At 45.9% G+C, this 13111-nt stretch overlaps 1 protein-coding gene across 1 annotated transcript in view; it reads right to left on the bottom strand.

Moving 5' to 3' along the window:
• The window catches only part of CHST7 (carbohydrate sulfotransferase 7), a gene marked incomplete at its 5' end in the record, with an annotated part of 33144 nt that extends 25732 nt beyond the window's left edge, over window positions 1-7412 (bottom strand). The window contains one exon of the mRNA XM_079727570.1: window positions 5918-7412. Within this exon, the coding sequence (XP_079583696.1) occupies window positions 5949-7412 (1464 nt within the window). The 3' untranslated portion in view covers window positions 5918-5948. The remainder of the gene's footprint in view (window positions 1-5917) is intronic.
• Window positions 7413-13111: the final 5699 nt, after the last annotated feature.

The following is a 13111-nucleotide window of genomic DNA, read 5'->3' as shown; positions in this document are numbered from 1 at the left end:
ATGACAATGGAGACACGACGACCCAAAACCTATGGGACGCAGCAAAAGCAGTTCTAAGGGGGAAGTTTATAGCGATACAATCCCACCTTAAGAAACAGGAAACATTTCGAGTAAACAACCTGACCCTGCACCTAAAGCAATTAGAGAAAGAAGAACAAAAAACCCCCAAAGTTAGCAGAAGGAAAGAAATCATAAAGATCAGATCAGAAATAAATGAAAAAGAAATGAAGGAAACGATAGCAAAGATCAACCAAACTAAAAGCTGGTTCTTTGAGAAGATAAACAAAATTGACAAACCATTAGCCAGACTCATCAAGAAAAGAAGGGAGAAGACTCAAATCAGTAGAATTAGAAATGAAAAAGGAGAAGTAACAACTGACACTGCAGAAATACAAAAGATCATGAGAGATTACTATAAGCAACTCTATGCCAATAAAATGGACAACCTGGAAGAAATGGACAAATTCTTAGAAATGCACAACCTACCAAGACTGACTCAGGAAGAAATAGAAAATATGAATAGACCAATCACAAGCACTGAAATTGAAACTGTGATTAAAAATCTTCCATCAAACAAAAGCCCAGGACCAGATGGCTTCACAGGCGAATTCTATCAAACATTTAGAGAAGAGCTAACACCCATCCTTCTCAAACTCTTCCAAACAATATCAGAGGAAGGAACACTCCCAAACTCATTCTACGAGGCCACCATCACCTTGATACCAAAACCAGGCAAGGATGTCACAAAGAAAGAAAACTACAGGCCAATATCACTGATGAACATAGATGCAAAAATCCTCAACAAAATACTAGCAAACAGAATCCAACAGCACATTAAAAGGATCATACACCATGATCAAGTGGGGTTTATTCCAGGAATGCAAGGATTCTTCAATATACGCAAATCAATCAATGTGATACACCATATTAACAAGTTGAAGGAGAAAAACCATATGATCATCTCAATAGATGCAGAGAAAGCTTTCGACAAAATTCAACACCCATTTATGATAAAAACCCTGCAGAAAGTAGGCATAGAGGGAACTTTCCTCAACATAATAAAGGCCATATATGACAAACCCACAGCCAACATTGTCCTCAATGGTGAACAACTGAAACCATTTCCACTAAGATCAGGAACAAGACAAGGCTGCCCACTCTCACCACTCTTATTCAACCTAGTTTTGGAAGTTTTAGCCACAGAAATCAGAGAAGAAAAGGAAATAAAAGGAATCCAAATTGGAAAAGAAGAAGTAAAGCTGTCACTGTTTGCAGATGACATGATACTATACATAGAGAATCCTAAAGATGCTACCGAAAAACTACTAGAGCTAATCAATGAATTTGGTAAAGTAGCAGGATACAAAATTAATGCACAGAAATCTCTGGCATTCCTGTACACTAATGATGAAAAATCTGAAAATGAAATCAAGAAAACACTCCCATTTACCATTGCAACAAAAAGAATAAAATATCTAGGAATAAACCTACCTAAGGAGACAAAAGACCTGTATGCAGAAAATTATAAGACACTGATGAAAGAAATTAAAGAGGATACAAATAGATGGAGAGATATACCATGCTCCTGGATTGGAAGAATCAATATTGTGAAAATGACTCTACTACCCAAAGCAATCTACAGATTCAATGCAATCCCTATCAAACTACCACTGGCATTTTTCACAGAAGTAGAACAAAAAATTTCAAAATTTGTTTGGAAAAACAAAAGACCCCGAATAGCCAAAGCAATCTTGAGAACGAAAAACGGAGCTGGAGGAATCAGGCTGCCTGACTTCAGACTATACTACAAAGCTACAGTAATTAAGACAGTGTGGTACTGGCATAAAAACAGAAAGATAGATCAGTGGATCAGGATAGAAAGCCCAGAGATAAACCCACGCACATATGGCCAACTTATCTTTGATAAAGGAGGCAGGAATGTACAGTGGAGAAAGGACAGCCTCTTCAATAAGTGGTGCTGGGAAAACTGGACAGGGACATGTAAAAGTATGAGATTAGATCATTGCCTAACACCATACACAAAAATAAGCTCAAAATGGATTAAAGACCTAAATGTAAGGCCAGAAACTATCAAACTCCTAGAGGAAAACATAGGTAGAACACTCTATGACATAAATCACAGCAAGATCCTTTTGGACCCACCTCCTAGAGAAATGGAACTAAAAACAAAGATAAACAAATGGGACCTAATGAAACTTCAAAGCTTTTGCACAGCAAAGGAAACCATAAACAAGACCAAAAGACAACCCTCAGAATGGGAGAAAATATTTGCAAATGAAGCAACTGACAAAGGATTAATCTCCAAAATTTATAAACAGCTCATGCAGCTCAATAGCAAAAAAACAAACAACCCAATCCAAAAATGGGCAGAAGACTTAAATAGGCATTTCTCCAAAGAAGATATACAGACTGCCAACAAACACATGAAAGAATGCTCAACATCATTAATCATTAGAGAAATGCAAATCAAAACTACAATGAGATATCATCTCACACCAGTCAGAATGGCCATCATCAAGAAATCTAGAAACAATAAATGCTGGAGAGGGTGTGGAGAAAAGGGAACACTCTTGCACTGCTGGTGGGAATGTGAATTGGTACAGCCACTATGGAGAACAGTATGGAGGTTCCTTAAAAAACTAAAAATAGAACTACCATATGACCCAGCAATCCCACTACTAGGCATATACCCTGAGAAAACCATAATTCAAAAAGAGACATGTACCAAAATGTTCATTGCAGCTCTATTCACAATAGCCCGGAGCTGGAAACAACCTAAGTGTCCATCATCGGATGAATGGATAAAGAAGATGTGGCACATATATACAATGGAATATTACTCAGCCATAAAAAGAAACGAAACTGAGCTATTTGTAATGAGGTGGATAGACCTAGAGTCTGTCATACAGAGTGAAGTAAGTCAGAAAGAGAAAGACAAATACCGTATGCTAACACATATATATGGAATTTAAAAAAAAAAATGTCATGAAGAACCTAGGGGTAAAACGGGAATAAAGACACAGACCTACTTGAGAATGGACTTGAGGATATGGGGAAGGGGAAGGGTAAGCTGTGACAAAGGGAAAGAGAGGCATGGACATATATACACTACCAAACGTAAGGTAGATAGATAGTGGGAAGCAGCCGCAGAGCACAGGGAGATCAGCTCGGTGCTTTGTGACCGCCTGGAGGGGTGGGATGGGGAGGGTGGGAGGGAGGGAGATGCATGAGGGAGGGGATGTGGGAACAGATGTATATGTATGACTGATTCACTTTGTTATAAAGCAGAAACTAATAAAATAAAATAAAAAATAAAAAAAAAAAAAGTACATGGTACTTCTACTTTAATTATTAAAGAAAAGGGCGCATTGACTAGGAGTAAAGAATGTCTGCGTTAAAAATACAGATTAAATGCCTTCCTTCCTGGGATGCCACTGCTGGTACTCCTTCGATGATAAGGCTCCCTTCCCAGGTGCTGAGGACATACTGGCTCCTGGTGTACGTGCTGATCTGTTTTGTTTTGTTTTGTTTGTCTGTTTGTTTTTGGAAACCTTGAAGGAACGGATCCCTGAGTTGCTTAGTGTTCTTTGTTCTGACAATATGTAAAACTGGTCTGAAAACCAAGCTTCTCCGGAGCAGTTCCTCAAAGTTATCTGACTGTCTTCGGGGCTATAGTCTTCAGTTTGGCTCAAATAAAACTCTTTTCTATTCTTATTATAGATTGTTTATTGATTATTTTCATCGACAGTCACAGTAATGATATATCCACAATGCCTAACTCAACACATGGCACCTGAGGATCCATCCCCTTCCCATTCCTAGAGTGGAGCGTGACAGACTTTTGGAAACTCATCAGTTGGTTGGTAACATTATCTTTCTCGGAACCAGAAATACAAGCATTTTGATAAATCCACTGGTTGGTGGTGACATGGTAAGTGCCCGATAATTCCAGCAGAAATGTGGGAGGAAGAGCTCAGTCACCAGTTTGAAAGAGCTTAAAGCTTGTTCCCAAATGTCCCTGCAGCCCTGCAAAGGAAGCCCCATCAGCTCTTCCAAACAGCAGCACCGATGTCTGGCCCCATAGTCACTGTCACGTACACAGACTCCAGCCTCCTAGAGGATGAAGACTGTGTCCTCTAACCATCCTGTCTATTCACTTTCTTACCTCACACCCCAGTCAGTGCCAAATGTTAGTAAAAATGAAAAAAAAAGAGTCAAAGTTTCTGGGAGATTGTCAATTCTTAAAACCATAAAATGCTGCAGCCATTTGTCCTCGAGAGGCGTTCCCTCAGACCCGTGAAGGAGGATTGGAGACCCATTATGTTACATCTGTAAATACAGGATTAGCAGATGAAAGGATGTTTTTGTTAAAATGTGACAAGTCACCCTGTGTCTTTTACCTTCACTCTGGAAATCAGGAAAGAACACAGACTTCCTAAGCAATTACAGAAACTGACTAAGAAAACCACTTGATCACTAGGAGAAAAATCAGCTTCCGAAATCACTCTGAAACCCTGGCTCTATTCACAACAACAAAATCCATCTTCATTAACGTCTTCGACTATTGTCCTCAGAGCTTCATCCCAGAGGAATACTGAATTACACTATAAACTAATGAATGGAAACTTAAGTCATTTCCGCCCACCCGGCACTGCTTTTCCTCCTCTGGACTGCACAGTGCAGAAGGCTGCACTCTTCCAGCTCACACAAAGTTTGGGAAATCGCATTCCCATGCCACTAACTAGACTCCTGAGGTCAACATCACGTAGAACAAACTTCCCTCATCCCAATGAACAGGCCATAGACTTACCCAGACACTGAACACATTTTGAGATCATTTAAGCCCCATTTTGGCATCTTAGGATATCTTAGGATATATGCTTTACAGAGAAAGGGAAAAAATGGGGGGGGGGGTGCGGAAAGGGAATGTCTTTTCACAAAGCTCCTTCAGCAGTCACAGCCAAAGCTGCTACTGCCAATCCAAGGTTCCATCTCTCAAGCGGATCCGGCAGAGTGAGGGAAGCCCAGCCCTGAGGTTCTGGCCGCACCAGAGGAAGCAGACCAGGCAGCTTTTGTGACCTGACGCGAACGGAATATGGTCAAATATCCTGGGAGCGCCAGCCATTGGGGACGGAGGTGGGAGGTGGGGGGAGCCACCCCTCGAGCCAGGGGAAAGCAAAGTCCATTCCACGCCAGTATACCAGAGCCTGAGGCACACACATGTGCAAAAGCTGTTGCAAGAGAGGCCTATGACTGTATGTTTGGTAAATCCGAAAGAAAGGCTCGGAGTCTGCACGTGAGAGAGGCAGAGGCAAAGAAATATGAAACAGATTAGGGGTAGGTAGGATAAGAGTCAATAACTTTCCCCCCAATTTTGCTTTTGGTTTTCCCTGTGCCTGCAAACACTGCTGCAAAAGGTTTCCCCACAGGACCTAGTGACATCAAGATAAAATCATAATCATGGACCTCATATGGTCCCCGAAATTCTGTACTTTTCATGTCAATTCCCAGTCTCAAGTTTCATTGTAACTTTCAAACCTTCTCTATTCTGCTCAGACCCGTGATATCCCTCTTCCCTCTCCTTCCCCCATTCCTCATTCTCCACAGACGATCCTACCTTTTACTGCATAGGGGAAACTGGTAGTGTGGAGACCTGCGTTCCGCCTTAGCCATAATTAACCTCTCGCTTCTCTGGGTCTTCCTCTGAGAAGGCAGGGAGCTATGCTAGAGATCCCAATGACTCTCCCAAATGCTCCCAGCTGGACTTCCCCTACCGCTCGGATCTATTTTCATCAGGTGAGATCGATCTGAGATGGCATCACTCCCCTCCCCGTGAAGGCTGATCCAAGCTCCCCAAGACCCTTTCCTGACCCTACCCTGCCGGGGGCCACCTTACCCGGATCCGTCCCGGGGGCGCGGGAGCGGGGCTACGTGGCGCCGTCGGCCTCCGTCTCCGGCGGCGTCTCCTCGTCCTCGGACGGCTCAGCGTTACCGTCTTCCCAGCTGCGAGGGTAAGCAAGCAGGCGCATGGCTGGGGCGCATGCGGCCTCCACCTGGCGCACCTGCTCTCGGCTCAAGCGCTCGCGCCAGGCGTGCACGGCCTCGCGGGCATCGCGCGCCGACAGGTGGAAGGGCCGGTCCGCGCCGTAGGCCGCGCCGCGCGTCATGTTGAGCGCGAAGGCGTCGAGCGCGGCGAGCGCGCGCAGCCCGGCGAAGCGCTGCAGGCGGCGCAGCTGGGCGCGCGGCTGCCGCACCAGGTCCTCGTAGCGCAGCCTCAGGTAGCGGCGCCGTAGCCAAGCTGGCGCGCCGCGCGCGAACAGTAGGTCGCGTAGCCAGGCTTCGCAGATCACCTCGAGCGCGCCGGTCAGGAAGAAGTCGGCGCGCGGGGCGGCAGGCAGTGCGCGGGACGGGCCCCCGGGTCGAGCGCCCATGCCGTGCGCCAGCAGCACGCGGTGGAAGCGGTCGCCCCTCTGGCGGGTGCGCAGCACTTGGATGCTCTCGCGCAGCAGCCCCTGCCGAGACTTGAGGCGCGAGTTGTGCACGGCCCGCGGGTCGCGGAAAAGCTGCACCACCTTCAGGTTGAGGCCGGGGTCGCGCAGCAGGGGCACCAGCACGCCCAGGTCGAGGAGGCGCACGTCCTTGATGACCACCACCGGATACTTGCGGCACTCGGCCTCCAGGGCTCGGAGAGCCACGGGTGGGCAGCTGCGCTCGCAGGCGGTGTCCTCGACGAGGCCGACCTCGGCGCGGGCCCGGGGCGCGCCGGGGCACAGCGGCGGCGAGCAGATGACCTTGTTGGTCCGCCAGCGAAAGAGGGCGGCCGTGGTGAGATTGGCCGCGTCCGGGGCGTGCGCGGCGGAATCCCCCGGCGGCGCGTACAGCTGCAGCACCGAGAAGTCGCAGCGGAAGAGCGAGCGCAGCATGTCGCGCAGCGCGCCCTGCAGGCTCTCCGCGTCTCCCGGATACAGCGCCTGCCACAGATGCCACATGGGCTCGTACAAGTAGAAAACGTCCGGGTGCTGGTTAAAGAGCTCGCCCAGGAACGACGAGCCCGTGCGCCAGGTGGCGTGTACATAGATGTGTTGCTTTTCGCGAGATGCCGCCTCCCCGACGGCGCCGTTGAGGTTGCCCTGGGACCTGGGGGACCAGCCCGCGTCCTCCTCCGCGGCGGGCCGCGCCTCCGAGCCCTGCTCGCGCTCGCCCGCCGCCGCCGCCTCCAGGCTCCACACTCCCAGGCTGCGCTGCAGGCCCGGGCAGTGCCCAGCGCCCTTGTCCCCGTCGCGGCCACCGTCCAGGACAGAGGGGACAAGCAGCAGCACCAGTGTGTACAGCACCAACAGCAGCGCGAACTTGCAGTACTCTCGGCGCCGCCGCCGCCGCCGGCCCTTCATCGTTCACGGAACCCCTCCAGAGCGGGTGGGGCGCCCTTCCTCTCCCTTTCCTCGGAAATCCCGTCCCGAGTGCGCTCCTCCGGCCTCTTGGGGCCCCTCTGCGCGGGGAGGAGCGGAGTCACTGGGGCTGTGCATCCACAAGGGAAACTCTGGAGGCGGTGGTGCTAGTGGCGAATCCCCTGCCCTCTCCAGGCTCTGCACTGGAGAGCCGCCTATTGGCCGGCTAGGCAGCGGCCCGCCCCGCCTTCCACCCCGCAGCTTCTCCCCGCCTCTCTACCCGCTGGGGTTCGTCCAGGGCTCTGCCAGATCTGGGAGGGGTTGCCGCGGGGTGGGGGACGACGGCTGGGGCACACGGAGCCAGACCCCACCTTTCCCCAACCCCTCCGTGATGAAGTCAAGTCTTCATGAGTTGAGTGCAGGCAAGGGAGGGGCTCGTGTGTACAGAATGTACCCAGTGACAGGACGTGGACCCCACCCAGAGAACTCCACTGTCTCTCCTGTTTTATGTCCCCAGCTTGACCATCTCTGTCGTAAGCAGACTCGCCTCCACACTATTTAGAATGGGGCCCCTGGTCACTATCTATATCCAGCGCCCCCGTCAGCCCCGGGGTGGGTGTTACTGAGTTCTGGATGGGAGCCCTTCTCCACTAGCATAAAGATGCAGATTGCATAGTGCCTCGTGGTCCAGAGGAATTGGAAGCACAACTGCGTTCACGCAGAGCATTTAATTGTTAAGGTGTAGTCTTTGCGGAAATATAAGCGTTGTCTTCCTAGGGTTTTGCCCGCTGAGGGCCATGCACGTTTTACAGACACCCTGAAGATCAGTTTACTCATTGTAAAATGCGGATAAGTTTTAGTGCCTCCATACCTTCCAGCCTGAGATTTTGGGGTCCTTTGTTAGCACAGAATAACCTAGCCTATTATGACACATGAGCAAAAGACATTTACAGAATCAGAGTGGTAGGATGGTGGAATTTCTCAGGAGCTCAGTGTTTACAAGGACCCATAAGGAAAATGGATACATGTGTATGTATGGCTGAGTCCCTTTGCTGTGCACCTGAAACTATCACAACATAATTAATCGGCTATACTCCAATATGAAATAAAAAGTTAAAAAAAATAAAATAAAAGGACCCATAAGGAGGAACATGTACTCAAGGATGGATGAAAAAGTGACAGGAAGTCCAAGAGGCAGATTAAGCTTAGAGTGCCTGAAATCCAAAAGAGAACTAAAAACGTTACTTTTTGCTCTGTTTCGGGAGGATAATGAACACCCCCTTGGGGAAGGTGTTGTAAGGTTAATGAGGTTAGAAAGAAAATGCACTCATCTCCACCAGGGAAGGTGTTCAAACTGGAAAAGTGAAAATATCTCCAAAGATCTTCTCCTCTAGTCTTTTTCATCACAGCAACGACTCCACCTCTGAAATCACTAGCTCAGGCATCCTGCTTTTTGTCCACAATTCCCTCTCCTTTCAGCCACTGGTTCAAATCCTCTCTATTTTCCAACCTCATTGACCACTATCCCCACTTCCTTCTCAATTTTTTATATTCAGCTAAGAGACCCCAGACCATTATTTTTATTTTATTAATCAATTAATTTTTATGGCTGCATTGGGTTTTCGTTGCTGTGCACGGGCTTTTCTCTAATTGCAGTGAGCAGGGGCTACTCTTCGCTGTGGTGCACAGGCTTATTGTGGTGGCTTCTCTTGCTGCGGAGCACAGGCTCTAGGTGCGCGGGCTTCAGTAGTTGCAGCATGTAGCTCAGTACTTGCAGCACATGGGCCCTAGAGCGTGTGGGCTTCAGTAGTTGTGGCACGTGGGCTCAGTAGTTGTGACACGTGGGCTCTAGGGTGCACAGGCTTCAGTAGTTGTGGCTCCCAGGCTTTACAGTGCAGGCTCAGGAGTTGTGGCACATGGGCTTATTTGCTCTGCGGCATGTGGGATTTCCTGGACCAGGGATTGAACCCGTGTCCCCTGCACTGGCAGGCAGATTCTTAACCACTGTGCCACCAGGGAAGCCCCCAGACTATTATTTTTTTCTTAACACCTTTATTAGAGCATAACTGCTTTACAATGGTGTGTTAGTTTCTGCTTTATAACAAAGTGAATCAGCTATACATATACATATATCCCCATATCTCTTCCCTCTTACGTGTCCCTCCCTTGTACCCTCCCTATCCCACCCCTCTAGGTGGTCACAAAGCACTGAGCTGATCTCCCTGTGCTACGGGGCTGCTTCCCACTAGCTGTCTATTTTACATTTGGTAGTGTATATATGTCCATGCCACTCTCTCACTTCATCCCAGCTTACCCTTCCCCATCCCCATGTCCTCAAGTCCATTCTCTATGTATCTGTCTTTATTCCAGTCCTGCCCCTAGGTTCTTCAGAACTTTTTTTTTACATTCCATATATATGTGTTAGCATACGGTATTTATTTTTCTCTTTCTGACTTACTTCACTCTGTATGACAGTCTCTAGGACTATCCACCTCACTACAAATAACTCAATTTTGTTTCCGTTTATGGCTGAGTAATATTCCATTGTATATATGTGCCACATCTTCTTTAGCAATTCATCTGTCGATGGACACTTAGGTTGCTTCCATGTCCTGGCTATTGTAAATAGACTGCAGTGAACATTGTTGTACATGACTCTTTAAATTATGGTTTTCACAGGGTGTATGCCCAGTAGGGGGATTGCTGGGTTGTATGGTAGTTCTATTTTTAGTTTTGTGGGGTTTATTTTTTAACGTTTTTATTGGAGTATAATTGCTTTACAATGGTGTGTTAGTTTCTGCTTTATAACAAAGTGAATCAGTTATACATATACATATATCCCCATATCTCTTCCCTCTTGCATGTCCCTCCCTCGTACCCTCCCTATCCCACCCCTCTAGGTGGTCACAAAGCACCGAGCTTATCTCCTTGTGCTATGCAACTGCTTCCCACGAGCTATCGATTTTACATTTGGTAGTGTATATATGTCCATGCCACTCTCTCACTTCATCCCAGCTTACCCTTCCCCCTCCCTGTATCCTCAAGTCCATTCTCTACTAGGTCTGCATCTTTATTCCCATCTTTCCCCTAGGTTCTTCATGACATTTTCTCTTTTTTTTTTAGTTTCCATATATATGTGTTAGCATACGGTATTTGTTCTTCTCTTTCTCACTTACTTCACTCTGTATGGCAGACTCTAGGTCCATCCACCTCACTACAAATAACTCAATTTCGTTTCTTTTTATGGCTGAATAATATTCCATTGTATATATGTGCCACATCTTCTTTATCCATTCATCTGTTGATGGACACTTAGGTTGCTTCCATGTCCTGGATGTTCTAAGTACAGCTGCAATGCACACTGTGGTACATGACTCTTTTTGAATTATGGTTTTCTCAGGGTATATGCCCAGTAGTGGGACTGCTGGGTCGTATGGTAGTTCTATTTGTGGCTTTTTAAGGAACCTCCATACTGTTCTCCATAGTGGCTGTATCAATTTACATTCCCACCAACACTGTATGACGGTTCCCTTTTCTCCACACCCTCTCCAGCACTTATTGTTTGTAGATTTTTTGATGCTGGCCATTCTGACCGGTGTGAGATGGTATTGCATTGTAGTTTTGATTTGCATTTCTCTGATGATTAGTGATGTTGAGCATTCTTTCATGTGTTTGTTGGCAGTCTGTATATCTTCTTGGGAGAAATGTGTATTTAGTTCTTCTGCCCACTTTTGGGTTGGGTTGTTTGTTTTTCTGATTTTGAGCTGCATGAGCTGCTTGTAAATTTTGGAGATTAATCTTTTGTCTGTTGCTTCATTTGCAAATATTTTCTCCCGTTCTGATGGTTATCTTTTCATCTTTTTTATGGTTTCCTTTGCTGTGCAAAAGTTGTTAAGTTTCATTAGGTCCCATTTGTTTATTTTTGTTTTTATTTCCATTTCTCTAGGGGGTGGATCAAAAACGATCTTGCTGTGATTTATGTCATAGAGTGTTCTGCCTATGTTTTCCTCCAAGAGTTTTATAGTGTTTGGACTTACATTTACGTCTTTAAGTCATTTTGAGTTTATTATTATTATTATTTTATTTTATTATTATTATTTTTTTGCGGTACGCTGGCTTCTCACTGTCATGGCTTCTCCTATTGCGGAGCACAGGCTCCGGACGTGCAGGCTCAGCAGCCATGGCTCATGGGCCTAGCCGCTCCACGGCATATGGGATCTTCCCAGACTGGGGCACGAACCTGTGTCCTCTGCATCGGCAGGCGGACTCTCAACCACTGCACCACCAGGGAAGCCCTTGAGTTTATTTTTTCTATGGTGTTAGGGAGTGTTCTAATTTCATTCTTTTACAGGTAGCTGTCCAGTTTTCCCAGCACCACTTACTGAAGAGGCTGTCTTTTCTCCATTGTATATTCTTGCCTCCTTTATCAAAACTAAGGTGACCATATGTACATGAGTTTATCTCTGGGCTTTCTGTCCTGTTCCATTGATCTATATTTCTGTTTTTGTGCCAGTACCACACTGTCTTGATTACTATAGCTTTGTAGTATAGTCTGAAGTCTGGGAGCCTGATTCCTCCAGCTCCGTTTTTCTTTCTCAAGGTTGCTTTGGCTATGCAGGGTCTTTTGTGTTTCCATACAATTCTGAAATTTTTTGTTCTACTTCTGTGAAAAATGCCAGTGGTAGTTTGATAGGGATTGCATTGAATCTGTAGATTGCTTTGGGTAGTACAGTCATTTTCAGAATGTTGATTCTTCCAATCCAAGAACATGGTATATCTCTCTATCTGTTTGTATCATCTTTAATTTCTTTCATTAGTGTCTTACAGTTTCCTGCATACAGGTCTTTTGTCTCCTTAGGTAGGTTTATTCCTAGGTATTTTATTCTTTTTGTTGCAATGGGAAATGGGAGTGTTTCCTTAATTTGTCTTTCAGATTTTTCATCATTAATGTATAGGGATGCAAGAGATTTCTGTGCATTAATTTTGTATCCTGCTACTTTACCAAATTCATTGATTAGCTCTAGTAGTTTTCTGGTAGCATCTTTAGGATTCTGTATGTATAGTATCATGTCATCTGCAAACAGTGACAGCTTTACTTCTTCTTTTCCAATTTGGATTCCTTTTATTTCCTTTTCTTCTCTGATTGCTGTGGCTAAAACTTCCAAAACAATGTTGAATAATAGTGGTGAGAGTGGACAACCTTGTTTTGTTCCTGATCTTAGAGGAAATGCTTTCAGTTTTTCACCATTGAGAATAATGTTGGCTCTGGGGCTGTCATATATGGCCTTTATTATGTTGCGGTAAGTTCCCTCTATGCCTACTTTCTGGAGGGTTTTTATCATAAATGGGTGTTGAATATTGTCAAAAGCTTTTTCTGCATCTATTGAGATGATCATATGGTTTTTCTCCTTCACTTTGTTAATATGGTGTATCACATTGCTTGCTTTGCGTATATTGAAGAATCCTTGCATTCATGGGATAAACCCCACTTGATCATGGTGTATGATCCTTTTAATGTGCTGTTGGAGTCTGTTTGCTAGTATTTTGTTGAGGATTTTTGCATCTATGTTCATCAGTGATTTTGGCCTGTAGTTATCTTTCTTTGTGACCTCTTTCTTTGGTTTTGGTGTCATGGTGATGGTGACCTTGTAGAATAAGTTTGGGAGTGTTCCTCCCTATGCTATATTTTGGAAGAGTTTGAG

Source organism: Hyperoodon ampullatus (genome assembly GCF_949752795.1).
Source record: "Hyperoodon ampullatus genome assembly, chromosome: X".
Classification (NCBI taxonomy): domain Eukaryota; kingdom Metazoa; phylum Chordata; class Mammalia; order Artiodactyla; family Ziphiidae; genus Hyperoodon; species Hyperoodon ampullatus.
This window is presented reverse-complemented; position numbering and strand designations above follow the sequence as displayed.